An 18,692-nucleotide genomic window follows, 5' to 3' on the forward strand; every position below is an offset into this window, starting at 1 on the left:
ATGAACTCTCTTTATGCCTTCCCGAAGCAGCTACGCAATGGGTATGGCGGGTCTAACGATGATGGCAACCAATGTCTACATGCACATCCAACTATTGAGACCCTCTCAATAAGTCTAGCGCGATCGCAGTGGGTCTCGGTGCCACTCGAAATCGATGAGTACTTTACCGGGTCCTCTCTCTGCTCCTCACAAGAGACGTTGCTCTTGTGTCTGCAATAAGCTGGTGGAAATGCTCTGTTTCTTGACCGGGGATCGGCTTCGTCCCTCGACAGCCCACTTGTTCTTATGCACTTGGACGCACTCCGTCGGCGAACAGTACTTGCTATCGAGGATATGTAGGATGCGAGGAAGGAAACGCTTCTCAAGAGTGCCCAAGGCCATCTCTCTCGAAGATCTCAGCCCCATTGTTGCTAATAACCAGATGTTCCGGGCTTCTTCAACCCCATTTCCGATGCCACAGAAGTGCCGGACGAGACTGTGATTGAGACTTTGAGCAGACTGCTTTTCCGAAGCACGATAGTGACAGGAGAGGTCTCTTATGTCGTGGGCATTCAGTATTTCCTTCAGCTGGTCTGCACTCTCCTTGGCTTTGACCGAAGGATGTCTCTGATAGGATGGCCATTTGCGTTCGGACGTGCGAAGAGAAGCCATGTTGTTTTTTGCTCCAATTTCAGATGACCACCACCGTCACATCAATCAACGTCGTCCAGAATTCGACCCTCTCTCTTTTGATGAGTCGACGTTTCTCGCAGCAGCCGATCGATCTCATCGATCGAATCATCTTGAGGCTTCGCGGCTTGAGCATCGGCAGCAGCGTTTTGATCACCAGGGTGTAGTCGCATTTCATCTGGAGCAGAATTCCCGACTTTCTGGTCTTGTTGCTGCTCTTCTGAAGTTTGTCCAGCTCCGTCCGCAGGTTGCTGGGACTTGTCTTCACTAGTCGACTTGTGCTCTCCTGTCCCATCCGCCCCAGTGCCTTTCACATAGTCTGTCACGACGGCGTTCAAATCTCCACTCTTTGAGCTGGATGTTTGTTCTTGGTCTTCTCGCAATGCCTGCTGCAACTTCTCGCCCCAGAGCAACGTGAAATTCACGTTGAAATACACGTCTCCAGTCTCCTTGTTCTTGAACACATAACGCAAACAATGCGTCTTATCGCCGATATACTTGATCACTTTCAAACTGAATCCCGGCAGCTTGAGAGCAAAATTGGCAAAGTCCAGATAAGGATTGTAAAAATCACCTTGATACAATCTCCCTTTCTGGAACACAAAATTCTTCCTATTTTCAGCATTCAAGAAGAACTTCCTCCTCTTTTCGTTGTTTTCTGGCAGGCCCAAATGATCTCTTACATCCTGCCCGCTGTCATCTGCGCCATCTGTCAATGCCCCCGGTGCAGGAAAATCCGCGCTGTCTTCGTATTCGCCTCCGATCCTCAACGCAAACCAGCAGGACAGAGAAGGACCATACAGCCAAGGTTCATCAGCATATACATCACAAGCAAGACCAGGATCGATGAACTCCTTCACGATCCTGAACGCAGTATTGAATCCCGGTGGCAGCCTATCGCGGACTGGATGATCCAAATCGTTACCCCAGACTGTATCGACGCTCGGAAGATCTTGTTTAGGAACGAAAGAGAAGCCGAGAGAGTATTGATCTTTCTCATGTAGGGGATTGTCGAAGTAATCTGACGTGGGAGGTGAGGCAGAAGGTAGTCCGCGGAAACCTCTCACTCGGACGCAAATTTTGGCTCGTAGGAATTCATTCTCGACAAATGTGGCTTCATTGGTGTTGACTTTTATTGTTCGGTGCTTTTCTTGGTCGTATGAAGGTCCTGCAGTGACCAAGAGTTTGTATTTCTCTGCTTCTTCTGTCGTAGCTGAGCTGCTTCCGAGCGAGCTTGCGAGGCCGGAGACTTTTGACTTGACGGTGGACGTCATGTTGGTGACTGTGCCGGGAAAAAGGTGGTATGCCAGCGAGTCAGTGCTGGCAGATATGATGTTGTTCGCTGAACGTGTTCTAGGCACGATGAATTGCTTTCTTGCACAGAGGTGACGTAGGAGATGATGTGTCGAGGTCGCCTCGCAAGCTCCTGCGCACATTCCAGACTAGGAAGGTTGGCAGCACACGATATCAAATCAGACAGTGCATGAGCACAACACGTAGTATACAGCCCAGGGACGGGTAAATAGCATATCAGTGAGTGGAGGCTGTGCATACAGTAACGTCACGGTCTCCGAGAGAAGCGAAGAAGTCAAGCCGCTTCCAAACGGCAGCTCAAAACCTCTCCCTTAATTGCGAGGGACGTTTTCGTAAGTAAGATGCGCTCACTGCACCCGAAGAGCGATGTTGCTCCGCATTGAAGACGGCACTATCGTGACTGTAGCTATCGCATGATGTCGGAATACTGGGCTCCCAGACCATGACACTGCAGTTTTGAACATAAAGGAACAGCGACGCATGCCTGGCGAAGGAGGTCCTCTGGCACGCGTCTGGTAATCACTGCACGAATCTGACGAGGAAACCCGATGTCGCTGCGATTTTCGAATCAGTGTTCCAGGATACACCTCTCTTGGCTGACATGATCTTATCAGGTCTATCGTCCATCATGTCGCGGCAAAGATGGTGGAAGAACCGGGAGACTGACGAGTCTCGTAGTCAGGGCCTATACCTAAGACGCACGACAGGTGCCAACTGCTGCTTCACCTTGAGACGCCTCTCGCTCGATGAGACAACGGCAGCGCAACCGCCCGACTATTGATTTCTTTAGTGAGTGGCGCTCCTCGTCAACATGGCGAAACTGGCGTTGCAGTGATGATTCGGATCGCAAACGAGCCAGCGAGTGGCGGCATGGTCAGGCGGGCCAGTTGTTCTAATCCTGCGCCGCATGTCAGTCAGCGACATGCTGCTCACTGAGCGATGTCAGGAGAGGGACGTTGAGAAGGCTCATATCTTCCGGCACGATCATTCTTGGTCCGACGCGCACTCGTGAGATGGCAAGGTCCTGCATTCGAAATCCTGCGCTGAGGAGATGTCACCGCATGGGCAGACCCCAGGTACTCGGAATTCGGCGTGATTGTGAGTGAAGGAGAAGGTTCGCGCGCTTGCGATTGTTGATCCTGTTCAGCGGCGTGGACAATCGCTGTATCTCGACCAGACAGCTCACATCCAACCACCAGCATCCGGTAACAGAGCTCGCCTAGCTGTCGAGGGGCGGCGAGCCTCCACAACCTCCTGTCATCTTCGATCTGCAAGGCTACAGCTGGTCTTTGCACCCGGTTGCGGCTGGATACCAGCCATGTGAGAAGATACCGGATGAGCCTAAAGGAAGAATTTGTCAAAGACGCTTCCTTAAAGGCTTGTCTACGGGACGATAGGATTCTTGAGTCTGGGTTCGATCAGATGCCGCCATAACTCAGGCCATGCTGGTCGCTGAGTCGGATCCTGCGACAGCGCGCGTGGAGACAAGTCAATGCAAGCAACCCCAAGCACGCGCGCGTCAATCGTGCTCAAGCGAGACGCCCGTAGCTGACTCTTTCTACGGGATCGCCACTAGGCGCAGCTGTCTGCACGAAGATCATGCATAGGCACTTTTCCAGGCACTTCCCCGTACCATGCGGCGTGGGCAGAACAGCGCACCAAGTTCAGCTCAGCGGTGCTGCATTGATGTAACAATGTCAGCAGCAGAGCCCGCAGTCTCTGGCCGGAGCAAGACCTGTGCAAACCATTGAAGTTGATGCGCTCCTGCATTGACATGCTGATCAGCCACACGCTTGCGAAGCCGACCCAGTATTTTGTGCTGACAATGGATTTCTTCTTGCGGTGAGTGCTAATTCGGGCACACTGCGACCGAGTCGGAAGTCTTTTCGATGGTTGACAGACGTAACCCTACTTGTGAGTCAACAGGGCTGCCTATTTTGCTTTCGGCACCTCAACGCAAGCCGGTTTCAGGAGAGCAAAAATCCCGAAGTCGTCGAGGCGACGGGAGTGACTCGCTGCTGCAGCAGGTGCTCGCCAGCGTGATCTGCGCAGAGTTCAGCCACCGCCGACCAAAATGTACTGCAGGTGGCCGGTGGAGATCTCATGGCGAAGCGCGTCGAAGGTGAAGTGCAGCGTCGTGGCAGGTCCACAAGTTGAAGTGTTCGTGTCGTTGTGACGTCTCGACCCTGGCCAGAAATAGACATGGATGACATTCGGCCACAGCCGAGCACGTGTCTGTGGACGTGTGGACGTCGCACTTTCCCGTGTTCGCATGAGCCTCAGCAGTGACTGCTGACCATCAAAATACATGTACCAATGCTACTGCTTCCGCTTCACAGCCCCAATGCATCAGGCCAAATTGCTCCGATGCTGACGAATAGATGATCATGATGCAATGGATGTTTGTCAAAGCAGAAGTGCATTTGTCGCACCAAGGCCAGCTGCAACGCGTCGCCTCTGTTTTAGAGGCTTGGTCGTCACAGAGCTGCTGACGAGTACACCGAATGGAAAGCTCATTCGCCTCCCGCTACCCACATAGTGAGGTAAGATGCAGCGCTGCGGCAAGAGGGACTGTCGCTATTTGACCGTATGTTCTTGACATTTTCTTGCCATCTTGCATCGACATCCATGGCGTATCTGTCTTTTTGAGTTCGCCATTGTCAGTCGCTTGTACAGCAGAATCGGGTCCATCAAGAGCGGCAGCTTTTCCTTTCAAGTCAAAGTGCTGGAAGTCAAGTAGCCCCGCAGGCCAAGACATAATCATGTTCAAACGAATCTGGCAGTCAGTTCTCTTCGCCAGCATAACACTCCAGACAGTGGTAGCACAAACAGCATGCAACAACAGCCCGGATCTCTGCGAAAGATCATACTCGAATATAACTTACCTTGGAGCACACAACAGTCCCTTTCTCCGCGATGAAACGACCAGCTTCTCCACATCCGGGAACCAATTCTACAATACCACTACACAATTAGCTGCCGGCGTCCGACTGGTATCTGCGCAAATACAGACTCCCAACGACACGGCTTCCGGCCTTCATGTCTGCCATACGAGTTGCTCACTACTTGACGCGGGGACACTGGAGAGCTGGCTGACGGAGATCAAAACCTGGATGGATGCGAATCCCAATGATGTTGTTACAGTCTTGCTTGTGAACGGAGCGGGCGCCTCTGCCAGTGAGATCGGGGCTGCTTACACTGCCTCTGGTATGAATCAGTATGCATATACGCCAACCAACACTACCGCGAACAGCGACTGGCCTACACTGCAGACTCTGATCAGTGCTGGGACGCGATCGATGAACTTCGTGGCGAGCCTCAGTGATAATGCTGGAGCGACATACTTGATGAACGAGTTCACCTATATCGTCGAGAACGACTACGACAATTCTGCGCCTACCGACTTCTCTTGTCAGGTGAGCCGGCCATCGAGCCTCGCAAATCAGGCTGCGACAGCCGTTTCCAGTGGTTACATGACGCTGGTAAACCACTTTCTCTACGAGAATCAAGCGTTTGGTAAGTGCGATATGATGAGTTCCCCAAAATTATCCTCGATGTGTCTGCTTACCATTAGTCACAGGAATTCAAAGTCCGAACGAGACATATACGCCAGTCACAAACTCCCCTGGCAGTGGCGTAGGCACCCTCGGCACTGCAGCATCAGAGTGTACCGCTCTCTACGGCAGAGCGCCCAACTTCTTTCTAGTTGACTTTTTCAACGTTGGTCCGGCGATCGAGGCCGTGGATACATTGAATGGCATCACCGCAACGGGTCGGACAACGGTACCCACAGCTTTGCTGAGCGAGACTTCGGGAAGTGTGCCAGCAATGAACAGGATATCGACAGTTCACTTGGGCTTCAGCGCGGCCTTGCTTGCTTGGATCTTGTTGTGAGACACGAATGTTTCGTGACGAATGTAACGCTTGATGACTGATACGACCTTGGAAAGAGCATAGCGATGGAGTTGAGAATAGCGGTCTGCCGGACTGTGGGACGCGCGGCACCTAGAACAATACATCAGATTAGACATAGAGATTCGGAGGGCGTTTCAATGATGCACTCCAAGCCTGCTCATAACATCACCTTTGTGTTCTCGTGGCTCTGCTTGCGTGAACAGATGGCGAGATATGACGGCTGCTATAGCTAAGTTCCCGTTGCAAGCTTTCGTGGGTCTGCTCGCCCGCCCGGTCGTCCAGACCGCATTTTAGCGTGGCGTCTGCCATGTTGCACTCGACACGAGCTGCAGTTTCATCAGACTCCCATTGTATGGGGTAGTAGTTTGGATCATGACATGACACGCCGTTCCCTTGTCCACAACATGGCATATGATCGAGGAGAAACGGTCGGTAACCTATCAGGAACACGGCGACGTCCAAAACTCAGAGCGGAGACTCTGCTCCGTCGGGTGACATGCTCGTTTAAGTCGGCATGGTAGTACGAGGGCGAAGTCCTTGATGCCTCTCGTTGGAGTCAACCATGTTCGCCTTATCCTGAGGTTGCGCCTTGCTGCTTGCGCTACCACTCTGTAACATGTCCGTCGACCAATGTTGACTTGAATTCACAAGGCGTTGCATCGCACAGCGCTGAAGCGAGTGGTAACTGTGCACCTCGCACCAACCCCAGTGCCGCAGTGGTGGGAAAGCTGCGAACCAGTCGCAGCGAGGCAGAGGAGTGATTCCTGGTCCGTGGGCGGTCCCACCCTGCCAGGTCCATACACCAGATCACAATGATCCGAACCAAGATGGCAGATCCGGGCCGTTCCCGGACATGTCGTTGGTTGCATTGCATGGCGCGCGAGGGGAGGATATATTAAGGCGATTCTCGTCCCACATGCCCCAGCTTCGGCGTTGCGCGAAAGGGGAAGATGCACTCGCGCCCCCATTACCTGGAGCGCGCTTGCGAGGAGTGCATCGAGGCTCCCGAGCCGTCGATGATGCGTCGATGGGCGGCAGCGTGCAGCTCGCTGGTGCAGCGGTCGCAGAGATGTGGTGCATCGCACATGACGTGCAATCTAAAGGGCAGCAGAGATAGATTGTTCGGGCAGCAAAGGAGCTGGCGTGCTCGCCGCCACATTTGGCCACAGCATGGTCGAGCGGTAGCATTCTCGCACCCAAGGCGCTGGCGACCTAGGCATGCACTGCACATCTCGCAGATGCTCGGTCGAGCTCTTGTTGGCTGACAGGGCGGCGGAAGTGCGGAATGGATCCAGACGGTGCTGAGGTCGAATGCCTGTGGCCATCAGGCGGGCACGCTCGTCGATTTGTGCGCCAAGCAACCAGGCGCCGCTTCTGCAGGAAGACGACGAGGTCAGCCCGTCGGCCACGTTGTTGTCTCCCAGCGCAGCGTCGCGGCGGGAAGGCGGCGGAGCGGGGCGGCGACAGCGTGGGAGGCCAAGCTCCAGCAACTGCAGCAGCCATGGCTCTTGCGTGTGATAAGGCCCGATGCAGCATCTCATCAATCGCGCCGGCGTGAGGTGCTGCTGGATGTCGCGGGTCCGTGGAGTTGGGAACGCGACATTTCGCCTCAATCCCTGCTGCCAATCACGCTGCCGTCGTCAGGCAGCACAGCGCTGCAACGTTTGAGATGGACCTCTTCCCATTTACGCCGCGTCCAATCAGCACACCACCTCGCACACCTCCTCTGCCTCTGCCGACCTGTCACGCCGCTGCGCTGCTGTCAACGGCATTAGCGCCCACCGCGAAGACCGCGCACGTCACCTCATGGCGGCGCGGCGACCTCCTGCCTGCGCGAACCTGGCGTCGCGGGGCGGTGGGAGCGCCTCCTCTGCAGTCCACGACGGCGACGACCGCATTGCTCGTCGAGGCCGCCCGCGGATCTGGCACGCCCGTCTGTTACGCAACGAACCCTGCAATGTGTCAAAGTCCCAGAGGGCCCCGAATTGCTTCGGAACGAGCCTGTTCATCATCGTGGGAGCAAGCAAGGCCCTTCACACCGCGCCCGCTGGAGAGGTTCGTACAGCGGGCCCTGAGAGTTGGGGGCGTGAGCACAACGGGCCCTGTTTCGAATGCACGCACGCTGCCACGGGCGGGTGAGATTGTGCCTGTCATTATCGCATAATGGACGGCGCTGCCATGTGGAGTAAGTGCACTTGGGTCCCGGCCTGACAACTCTCGATGAGCCGGGCGCGTTGCCATCTTGTGGATTCATCATTTGGGCCACATGCCGATCATGTGGCAGCCGAGTCTTCACTGGATCGTCAATATGCAACGACGCGCTGCACTCATTGGCAGAGTTCCGGGTTCGTCATTAATTGCACGCTGCAGTCGGGACGACAAGCTCATTAGAAGGCATCTCGCAAAGCAGCCTATTGCGCACTCACCGCTCGCCCACAGCACGACGGCAGCGGGCATGCTCGAGTCGTGCGGCGTGCTCGCTCGCGGCCGTGGCGGCTCTGACAGGGAAGTACACGCTTTTCACCACGGCGCCGTGGCAGGCCGAAGATAGACGGCCGCCAGGAATCAGTCCGGCTGCCGCGCTCGTGGGCGATCAATGCCTTTTGCAGCCACAGTCATTCTTTCAGCTGTCAGTGGTTTAAGGTTAGGCTTGGAGATTCGTCTGTGACGGGCCTGGCATCGCGCGAGGAAACTAGGCATCGTGGTATACTGCGAACTGTATAGCCTCCCCACTTTCTTGCTGCTGCCGCGGCGACGCACACTGCTGCGCTGTCTGCGCCTCAACCACCCTTCCGACTGACCGCCAAGTTGGATCTCGTGGCCAGGGATGGTCATCCGGGCTGATACCATCGCACTATACAGTGTTGCGATACCCCAAGTTGGCACTGTCCCTAGCTCGGCGGGTCCGTTGCCTCTGGAGCACTAAGCGCGTGTCAACAGGTCACTTGTCTGGTTCAGGTAACGGGCTATGACGCCCGGCCACTGCATGGGACATGCGCCATGCGGGCCGGTGAATGGGAGCTGGGAGCTGGGACTGGTCCGGCATCTCGAGAGGGTACGCACGGGATCGTGAAAGTAGTCTATCTCAGCATCCTGGAAAGTGCTGCACCCTTGCCTGCATCATTTGCGCAATGTGTTTCGTCGCCGCATGAGTGCGACGGGCAAAGTCCGTCAGGCAGATCCTGATCACTTGCAGGACCCGCCCGCGACTCTATGCACGCTGAACGCCAATGCGTCGGATCTTGGTTCACTCTCGACAGGCCTTGAGCAGGAGCACTGCTCCCGTTGTGTACTCCTAGTCGAGTCCCGCACGAGGACCCATTATTGGCCTCTCCAAACATTGACCCTGGCCAAGCTGCTGTCTCGAGAGTTCTCCTCTTTATTAAGCATGAGCGAAGCGCTTACCGAACAACGATTGAAGCAACCTTAACGCTCGATGCTCCAGGCTAACTCGAAAGATCTAACTTGTTCAAAAGCTGCTGCTAGCCCTCCTTGCGTCTGTGGTCGCCGATTTGTCAAAGCAGCCGCACGTCACCTCGGCGTCGTCAACTATCAGACCTTTGCTCGGTATACACTGGCTGCTCACTAATCGACACCAACGTCTTGACATGCCGGACACTGTCGTTATGGAAAGCCTCACACTAAACGAAGGGACGCCATATCAGCGACATTACCAGTCGAGAGATCGGAGATACCGCTCACCACGTCTACCGACTCCAGAAGCGTCGCGCAGTAGCAAAGAAGCCTTGGACACTGCGTACGACAACGGGCCACTTCTCACGCGCCCGTACTTGGGCGAAAGGTCGATAGGAATACCCGACGGGCCTACTCATTCTCGTCGAGACAGTCGCAATACCAACGCTCCTCACTCTCCTCCTTACCAGAATGGTGACGGACAAAAGCCATCACTGCCTCCTCTCAAAACGGTATATTGAAAGCTGTCGAGCGGGATCAACGTGATACTGACTTCTAAGCAGGTCCTCGGCAACAACATCTCGAGTCCTCCTAGGACACCCAGTCCGGGCGGAAGTCCCGGTCAGTTGGCCCCACGAGAGCCATCCTACATCACATCAACGTACAAACCACCTTCTTTGTATCCCAACAAGAAGCAGCGCACCGGATCTGTTGGGTTCCCCGAACCTGCGATGGCTGGCCCACGTTTTGCGCCCACAGCGACACTCGAATCGAACGCTCATGCGACCTCTTCGCGCTTGTCGATGTCTCAATTCCCACCAATGGAAACGAGCGATAGTCATCGAACGAGTATTCACGCCGTGAACAGTCCGCCGTGGGGAGCGCATTGTCAACCTCCGAAGTCCGCTGGCGGACGTCAAATTTATGATAGCGGTGCTGGCCACTACCGAACTCCAGAACAAACACCTACATCCACCATGCTTGAACCCTCATATCCTCGAGTCAATCCTTTTACTGGCACCGCGCCAGATCCATTTACACGACAAATCAGAGAAAGCTTTGGACAGTCCAGCGACCGTCCGAGTTCACGTAGATCCTCTGTGAGCAGTTACGGCATGTACGCACCACGTACTTATGAACGAGAGCCACCCAGACCAGGACATTATCAGCAAACGCGAGACATCTACAACGATCCACGAGACAGTGCCAGATACGGAAGACCAGAGGGACAGCAGCCTCGTCCGGTCGGCTTTCCATCCCATCCGTACCAGAGCAATGCGCCTCCATTCTTCATGCCGAGTCACTATGAATACCAGCATGGCAAGGCAAGAAAGAGAAGTAATTTGCCGAAACAGTCAACAGAAATTATGAAGACCTGGTTTGATCAGGTATGTTCCCCCTGAATCCCAACTTGCGAATTACTTTGCTAATAGTTGAGCAGAACATAGCCAACCCATATCCCAGCGAGGAGCAAAAGGCCATCTTTTCCAACGTTCGTGCTTAGACCCCCGATGTACATCGCATATGTTGACACTGCACAGGCTACGGGCATCAGTATGACCCAAGTCAGCAACTGGTTTATCAACCACCGCCGGCGTTGCCCAGAGCTACGCGACAAGCGCGAAAAAAGCCGGGGGAGCAGCCGGGACTGCGACTCCTGAGGCGCTGATTTGACTTCCATTCATTTGTATTTCTACTTCATTCTTGTTCAAGCTTCAATGTTTCATAGATAGGGTAGACGGTCGGGACTTTATGGCGCAATGACACCTAAAAAAAAAATAGGATGGGTGACGAAGACACAGACGAAAGACACAGCAAGCAGACATGGTACGATCAGGGTTGGGATGATACTGGATATCAAATGCAATGGCAACACTTTCACAAGAACACACGAAGTCGCTCAAAGGACACGCATGGAATGCTGATCTACGAAAAGCGCAGTCGCAACCTTGAAACCAATCGTCACGTCCAAGAATCCGTAAGCGGCAACCACTCCGCTGTGCTTATCACAACTTGTTCCAAGATTTGATATCAAGATTAAAGCTTAGGAACGAAGCTTGCCGAGAAGGCCATCGGAGTGGATGCCGAGGACGAGTAAGGGCATGGAAAGGCTGTAAAGATAGAGCTGTCTCCCTAGGATTGAGGCGCATTTCTGTGTTTCAGATGCTGCAGTCAAGAAGATTTATTGAGGCTATGTCCTGTCGAAGAAAGCAACACCTAAAGCATCACCTAAATAAAGCTGTGCTATCTGTGGTGGTAGGGAAGTATGTAGGCTCAACGGCCGGCAGTGATCGATGATCGGTTGCGGTCTGACCGCTCTAAAGCCTCGGGGAGTGACAGCTCTCCAGCCACAGCAGATGCTGTGATGGAAGTGTATTTGCGATGTTTGCCATGCACCACTGTCAAGATGAACCGCCGCGCGTTGACGGTACATGCGTCGAGCATGTCCAGACCTGCCGCTAGTCGCTTCTAGAGCGAAAATGTCATCCTGTGACGTGTGGTTAAAAGCTGTGATGAGCTGTCAATAGCGTGTGAGCTCCGTGCTGGCGCCGCATAGGTACAGACTGTTAGCGACAGCAGTCACAGCACCGCTCACAAAGCAAAAGGTTAATAGAGAAGGGCAAGATGGAGCCCTAGGTTGGAAATCCTGCACAAGGTTCGTCGTCGTTCTTCCGTCCAGGTTGTGCTAGTAAACATAGGTCTCATGCACGCCTTCCAGAGCAGTGCCCAACATACATGATTCGCTGTCACCAGATCACTGTGCGCTAGAAGGATATCGGCTTCCAGCAACCGACAGAAGTCCTCCCGAACATGCCATGCTAGTCGACAGCTACTAGCTCCCGGCATTCCGACTCAATGGCCGCCACAACCTTGCTTCCATCTCGCAGGCATGAACTCGTCTGCAAGTCAGGAACCCGGTCTCGAGCACGCAATAGTCGGTTATAGGCTTCGCCCCGTCCGCCCTGGTGACAGGGAGACTCTTGCCTGACAAGTACCTTTTCTATAATCAATTATCAAGCAATAACAAAAACAACTACCGACGACGAAGTTTTTCCGGTTCACGCGTAATTTGAGCTATAAAACTAGCAAGAAACCTGACACATACCACATGGCACCGCGCGGCCAGACAGCCGTGGCATGGAGTCAAAAACTTGAATGATGATTGAAGTTGACTTTCCGACCTACATATACGACGGGTGCTTTGTCTGTGGCTGGAGCAGCAGCAGCCCAGCTCAGCGGCAGCAAGATCGATCCGCTCCGCTCTGACCCCATGCTGCCCCACGTCGCAAAATGCCAGAAATTCTCCGAAACTGAGTTCTGTCATGCTGCGACGTCGTGAGCATCAGCGTCAGGGTCGAAACGTCGCTTCTTCCTCCAGGGACCTTTCTATAACAGGAGTTCAACAATAGTTCGCGGCAGGCAGGCAGGCAGGAACGCTCACCGCTACGATCAACGGCCACCGAGTTGCTGCACGACGACCGGTAGACGCTGACGAGGACTTGAAACACTACGGCGTTACGTTATGGACGGTTTCCAGTAACAGCTTTCCTAGTTGATGATGTCTTGCATTGCCGCAAGCGGAAAAATGGCCGATGGGGGGGAATATTGACTAAAGACTACGCGGTACCTGCATCGAAAAGGTGGAGCTGTGCAACAGATGCACGGGACGGCATAGTTCTCGTGTTGTGCCTATCAGACGGGTCAGGCTGTTGCACGCTGAGATCTGAATCATATTCAGGCGAGGGGAAAGCGCCAGTCAGCAAACCCGACCGAGCCTGGGAGACGCATGACGACAAACAACGAGCGCAGGCCTAAGTGATCCAAATTTTCGAAATCATGATGTCCATTTCCGTCTGATCAATCTGCCGAAACTTTCAGGCCTTGCGCGGATTTATTCACAGAAGTTTCCACGCAGGCAAGTCTGACAGAAGCGAACTTTTCTGCAGCACAACATCAATCTGCAATGATGAAGCAGGTAAACTGCCACCACTAAATTCGATTCTACTCATCGTATAGAGCCGTGATAAGAGAGATTGAGCACTGCAAAAACACCGGACTGGGCTTGCGAACAAGCAGTCTACCATATGCAATAGACTTCAAGCCGAAATGGTTCTCAATATTATGTTATTCGTTTCTCCGTCTGCATGTATGCTAACTCTGCCAGAGCTGGGTATCATCGCTAAAAGTACAACAAGTTCTACAACACTGATGCAGACGTCTAGAACTGCTAGACCTTTTCTGCCGCAGAAGTCTCTGTTCGCTTCTTCCCACTGTCGTTACTCTTCTTTTCCGTCGGGCCCTGTTTGCCCTTTACACTTCTCCATTCCAATGCAAAAGACCCAAGCGCCGAAAGTGCAGCCACGATGACGCCGACGATGAATACTTGTCGAAGGGCTCCATTGTATATGACAAGAACCTGTTCTAGTTCTCCCTCTGGCACGATGTCTCTGATTTCTGTCGCTCCGGTGTTGACGATCTGCATTGGGTCGAGGTCCTTGACCAGTCTTACGAGGCCGTTGATGAGCGATGTGTTGAAGACATTCTGGCCAACGCATACGAATATGGCTCCGCCGAGTTGTTGTACGAAGAACATGAGCGACACACCAGTCGGGACGTCCTTTTTGTTCAGAACAGTTTGCGCGGCCATGCCACCTTGTTGCATGCCAACACCAATACCGTAGCCGAAGAGAATTTGGTAGCCGATCCAGTAGCCGCTGGTCGTCGAAAGGTTCCAGGTCGTCATTAGACCCGCACCGATGGGCATGAGGACAGAGCCTGCCATGGCAAATGGCGTATAGTAGCCGAAGCGGCCGATCAATTGTCCTGATGATATGGCGCCAACGACCAGGGAGAGCACCATAGGGATCGTATCAATTCCACTTTGTACTGCTGTCGTACCCTTCACAGCCTGGAACCAGATGGGCACGTAGTAGACGAAGATCATCATGGCAGAGGCCAGACAGAAGACGAAGAGCATTCCGGCCATGATGCTTCTGTTCTTGACGATTCGTCCGGGAATAGTAGCGGTTTCTGGCTTCCATATCTGAACGGCGATGAAAGCAATGAGCGTCACGCCAAACACGACAAACAGAGCTATGATGCGCCCATCGCTCCACTGGTATGTTGCACCTCCCCATTGGAGCGCCAGAAGCAAGCAGATGATGCTGGGCAGGAGGAATAGCTCGCCGAGGAGATCGAGCTGAGCCGACTGCTGTCGGAAAGTGAGATCAGGCTGCGCGGCTGGTGTCTCTTTCAGGATGAAGAAGATCACAAGCATCGCGACTCCACCAATGGGGAGATTGATGTAAAAGCACCTGTTACACACTCAGTAACGCCCCCACGGATCAACAGACAGTCATACTCACCATCTCCAGGAAACCTCCGTAGTGAAAGCTCCACCAAGCAAAGGTCCAATCACAGAAGCCACGCCAAAAACCGCTCCGAAGAACCCTTGGTACACTGGACGCTTCGCCAACGGAACAACGCTAACCATTAGAATGATGGCCCCGGACATTATTCCCGCGGAACCCACTCCGGCAATCGCTCTTCCGATGATAAAAGCAACGGAATTGGGTGCTGCGCCGCAGATCGTGGAACCGATTTCGAAGATGCCGATGACGGTGAGGAAGACCCATTTCGGGGAGTAGAAGGTGTAGATTTTGCCGATGGGGAGTTGGAAGCATGAGGCTGTGAGCATGAATGCACTTGCATACCTGGAAACAAAGATGTGTCAGCGAATTCCGAAATTGGGTTGAGGAGGAGGCAAGTTTTACGTACCATCCAATATCGTCGAGTGAGTGGAAGTCATTGGTGATTTGGGGTACTGCCGTGGCGATGATGGTTCGATCCAAGGCCATCAGGAAGACAGCGAGTAGAATGGCGATCATAACGAGAACGACTTGTTTGCCTTCCGGATACACCTCTGACGGCGCCGCTGAAGGCGCTCGTGTGAGGTCGTCGCCATTGGTATCGTCATTGTTCGCTGATTCTTCGTTGCGCTGATGGGATTTCTCGTGGCCCTCATCGTCACTCGATGTAACGCTCTCGGCTTTCTCGTGGATTTCTTCTGGTTTGGTGATTGTTACTGGCTGTGGTAGAGGTGCTGTAGTCTCCAAAGGAGTGGCTGCTGGAACGGTCGCCATTGTTGTCGGAAACGACGTTTGAACGTGTTAGTTGCACGAGTGTAACGTTCGTTGCGCCGATGAAGGGGTAACTGTGTCGCCTGGGCAGACACGGCTACATTATAATGTACACAGACAATGTCTCGCGGGTGCACGATCTGGATTCCTGTAGACGAACTGGTCGGCCGAACCACCGCTGCCATGTGCTTCTAACCCGGCAGGAGCCAATGAAAGTGGCGCATTCCTCGGCCGGTCCGCAGCAAACGCCCGAGCCATGCGAGATGGCTTGCAGCCACGACGGACTTTCGGGCCCAAGGAGTCGTTTGTAGGCAGAATTCGGTGCCGGTTGAATGTCATCTGTCCTCCGCAGGATCAGTTCACCACTATTTTCCGCAGATCATTACTTAATCTCGCGAATCAACAATGTGTCGTCGATGAGTCGTCGTTGTTAAGCACCAGGAGTCAGAAGCTTAACCCCGAGCAAGCGTCTATGGCGTCGAGCCCAAGTGGTCAGTAGCTGTTTCGTCACAGCGAATGCTTCCAAAGGTATTGCCTGGTCAGTTGGTCACTCCTGTGGATTTATCCGGCCGGGCTGAGTGCTCTAGGCGAGTTGAATACATTGTTACATTACTCTGGTCTCCCTCCTGCGCGCTTAACGTCTACCGCGCATACTGTAGTTCAAGTTTGCTCTTGCAGTTGTCGCCAGCTTGTGTACCGCCGTCCTCTTTTCCCACACAGAACTCCTCCCTTCCACAATAGCAATGATCTCATCAGCTACTTTTGTCGCAAACATGTCATTGCCTGAACCTTTACTCTTCCTCTTCACTGCCGCATCTAGTATCCACATGAACGCTGTTCTTCTCCTTTGCCTAATGCCAAGTGGAACAGGGATCTGTAACGCAACACCACCTCCAGCTGCACCTCTTTGCGATCGAATTCGCAGAAGAGGCGCAACGCTATCGACGGCAAGCGTGAGGTAAAGTACGGGGTTCAGTGGGAGATGCGATGCGGGCGGCGCGCCTGGTAGTAAAGGTCGGTTGGCATTGTAGGTAGGTGCAGGTGCCGTGCGGAGGATGTTGAGAATGACGGACATGTTGCGCTGGGCTACAGACTTTTTGCCGTCTTTCATGAGCAGGTTGGTCACTTGATTGACGACTGGGTCGTACCTGTGATCTTTGACCAGTTCTCGCGGAAGTGGGATGGGTGGCAGCGGGAACTTGTGGCCTTTTGGTTCGACGTCAGCAACGGACTGCGTCGTGGCGGTGTGATCGGCAGCAGTCTGAGAGGGCGCGTAGGATGCCGCTGCGAATGACTGTTCCATCTCAGGCGGTGCGTAAGAGGTCGACTGCATTTCCAGCCGTCTCCGCGCATACGTCGAGAATTGCCTGGTCTGAGGTTTGGTAGTGTTGCCTGCTTTGACGTCCTCCTTGAGGACTTGTGGTGCATTCTTCCTGGTCTCTTTCTCATCCTTCAAGATCTGTATCCTATCAGTATAGGCGCGTGTGCCTCATCTGCATCTTTCACTCACATCTTGCACGGGTGTCCCTTGTCCCTCAATATCTGGTCCTTCACCGCCCTGGATCTTGGCCATCTTCGCTGCCTCCTCGCTGACGTGCTCTGCCTGCTGCATGTTTGGCCCCACTGCTCCCTGCTCTGCTTCTGGTACATCTTTGCTCTTCTCCGCGAATGTGCGGCGCCCAACGGCGCCTTTCACGACATCGCTGCGTTGAATCACGATTGGTCGCGGTCGCAAGGCGACGGTTCGTAGCACCGGAAATGGGTTGATGGTGGGAGGCATGGTTGTGTTGGTCAATGGCAATGCTCTGCCTACCGACTGACGTGAAGGCGTGCAGGGAGGAGTTCATCGGAGAAGCCAAGCTGTGCCAAGACCGAGCTCCAAAAATGACGAAGTCAATGCTCACTCGATACAATTCAATTCAATCCAAAATCTTGCTCCAAACTTCTCGTCCTCTGTGAACCTCGGGTTGGACTCATCGCAGACAGACATAAGTTGTGGTGTAATATGACGATGTCTTCTAACACGAGAACACTTCACGCAAGCTCTTTGAGGAAAGAAGAAAAACGAGCTTGTCTTGTGAGAACAGATGCACGACTACGCGAACGCTTTGCTGGACTCACATATGATCATGCTCCGTCATACGGCGTTGAAGGCTGACTGGCTTCCCTTCATTTGTATCATCGCTCGCTCAATCCAAGTGCATGAACCTCTTGATCTCTGGCGTATAGCCCAGCAGCCACCCGAGATTCGCCAGGCCAGCTTGGAATAGCCATGGTATCCGCCAACGCAGGCTACCAAGCCATTCATGAGACGGAAACATAACAAGTGCGGAATCGGTGGCGTGTCTGGCGACAAGTCAGCTAGATGTCTGACAGCAGCATTGGGCTTCACTTACTGCATCACCATGACTTGAATCCCATCGGGTGCCTTCTTAGCCCTGTGTGCTTCGTCCAAAAGTCGAAATAAGTGTTCGAAGAACACAGCGCCCAATGGATCGTTCTCGGCAGCTGGGTGCGCTCGAATGAGGACAATGGTATCTACATCGCCGCCATAGCAGTAAGGCGTGTGTGGGAGCATGGGTTCAACATCCTTGGGCGTGTTATCTGGGCGAAGGATGGTTTCTTTCTCATCCCAGCCGGTCACTATAGCCATCTCGCCTTGAATTACGTTGAAGGTCTCGGTTTGCTATGATCGCTTAGCGCTTGCATCTGCAATCACATTGTGTTCCTACCTTGAAGTGCAGATGCAAAGGCGGTACGAGTGGGTGACCGCGGCCTGATCAGATCAGATCAGCCACTGTCCATGAGGAATTGAATGTCCATTTCAGCTAGCCTTTCTTGAGTAGTGGGTCATTGCCCTTGTAAGTTATCCGCATCAAAGCTCTGCGACTCCATCAGCGTGATCCTCGTACACTCAGACTAGGGAAACTCACGTCGCTTCGCTTTCATCCACATCCAATAGCTCGAAAATCATGGTATTGTCGAAGAAAGGGAAGGGGCCACGAAGGACCTCTCGTTCGCGTTTCCAGTCGAAGTCCGCCATATCTGTTGGCAACAAGTTCTGGCGAGGGAAGTTTGAGGTTAAAAAGATACTGACACCAAATGCGAGATGTCATCAAAAGCACAATTGCATTGGCAACGACTAATATTTCGGCGCCGAGCAGGGAAAGAGGCCACAATCAAGGCTTGAAGGATGGGATCCTGCCAAGCACGGTCAGCAGGTGGATATTGGCAGGAACC

General features: G+C 53.6%; 6 protein-coding genes across 6 annotated transcripts; 2 read left to right on the forward strand and 4 right to left on the reverse strand.

Annotated features, from left to right (window-relative positions):
* Window positions 1–692: 692 nt before the first annotated feature.
* RHO25_009918 (uncharacterized protein) lies at window positions 693–1,943 on the reverse strand (the record flags this gene model as incomplete). Its single annotated transcript, XM_023601439.1, has 1 exon — window positions 693–1,943. The coding sequence occupies one exon, from the start codon at window positions 1,941–1,943 to the stop codon at window positions 693–695; it is 1,251 nt and encodes a 416-aa protein (XP_023453833.1).
* Window positions 1,944–4,745: 2,802 nt separating this feature from the next.
* Window positions 4,746–5,877, forward strand: RHO25_009919 (uncharacterized protein; the record flags this gene model as incomplete). Its single annotated transcript, XM_023601440.2, has 2 exons — window positions 4,746–5,499; window positions 5,564–5,877. The coding sequence occupies 2 exons, from the start codon at window positions 4,746–4,748 to the stop codon at window positions 5,875–5,877; spliced, it is 1,068 nt and encodes a 355-aa protein (XP_023453691.1).
* A 3,629-nt stretch (window positions 5,878–9,506) lies between these two features.
* RHO25_009920 (uncharacterized protein) lies at window positions 9,507–10,973 on the forward strand (the record flags this gene model as incomplete). The annotated part of the gene is made up of 4 exons (XM_023601441.2): window positions 9,507–9,824; window positions 9,876–10,700; window positions 10,754–10,804; window positions 10,854–10,973. 4 exons carry the CDS (start codon window positions 9,507–9,509, stop codon window positions 10,971–10,973), a joined length of 1,314 nt encoding a protein of 437 aa, XP_023453580.1.
* Window positions 10,974–13,540: 2,567 nt separating this feature from the next.
* On the reverse strand, window positions 13,541–15,455 carry RHO25_009921 (uncharacterized protein; the record flags this gene model as incomplete). Its single annotated transcript, XM_023601442.2, has 3 exons — window positions 13,541–14,627; window positions 14,679–15,026; window positions 15,091–15,455. The coding sequence occupies 3 exons, from the start codon at window positions 15,453–15,455 to the stop codon at window positions 13,541–13,543; spliced, it is 1,800 nt and encodes a 599-aa protein (XP_023453579.1).
* A 631-nt stretch (window positions 15,456–16,086) lies between these two features.
* Window positions 16,087–17,232, reverse strand: RHO25_009922 (mitochondrial 37S ribosomal protein uS7m; the record flags this gene model as incomplete). The annotated part of the gene is made up of 2 exons (XM_023601443.2): window positions 16,087–16,911; window positions 16,963–17,232. The coding sequence occupies 2 exons, from the start codon at window positions 17,230–17,232 to the stop codon at window positions 16,087–16,089; spliced, it is 1,095 nt and encodes a 364-aa protein (XP_023453853.1).
* Window positions 17,233–17,641: 409 nt separating this feature from the next.
* RHO25_009923 (uncharacterized protein) lies at window positions 17,642–18,495 on the reverse strand (the record flags this gene model as incomplete). The annotated part of the gene is made up of 5 exons (XM_023601444.2): window positions 17,642–17,798; window positions 17,849–18,138; window positions 18,185–18,228; window positions 18,286–18,335; window positions 18,386–18,495. 5 exons carry the CDS (start codon window positions 18,493–18,495, stop codon window positions 17,642–17,644), a joined length of 651 nt encoding a protein of 216 aa, XP_023453692.1.
* Window positions 18,496–18,692: the final 197 nt, after the last annotated feature.

The sequence above is a fragment of the Cercospora beticola genome, chromosome 6 (genome assembly GCF_033473495.1).
Source record: "Cercospora beticola chromosome 6, complete sequence".
NCBI lineage: Eukaryota > Fungi > Ascomycota > Dothideomycetes > Mycosphaerellales > Mycosphaerellaceae > Cercospora > Cercospora beticola.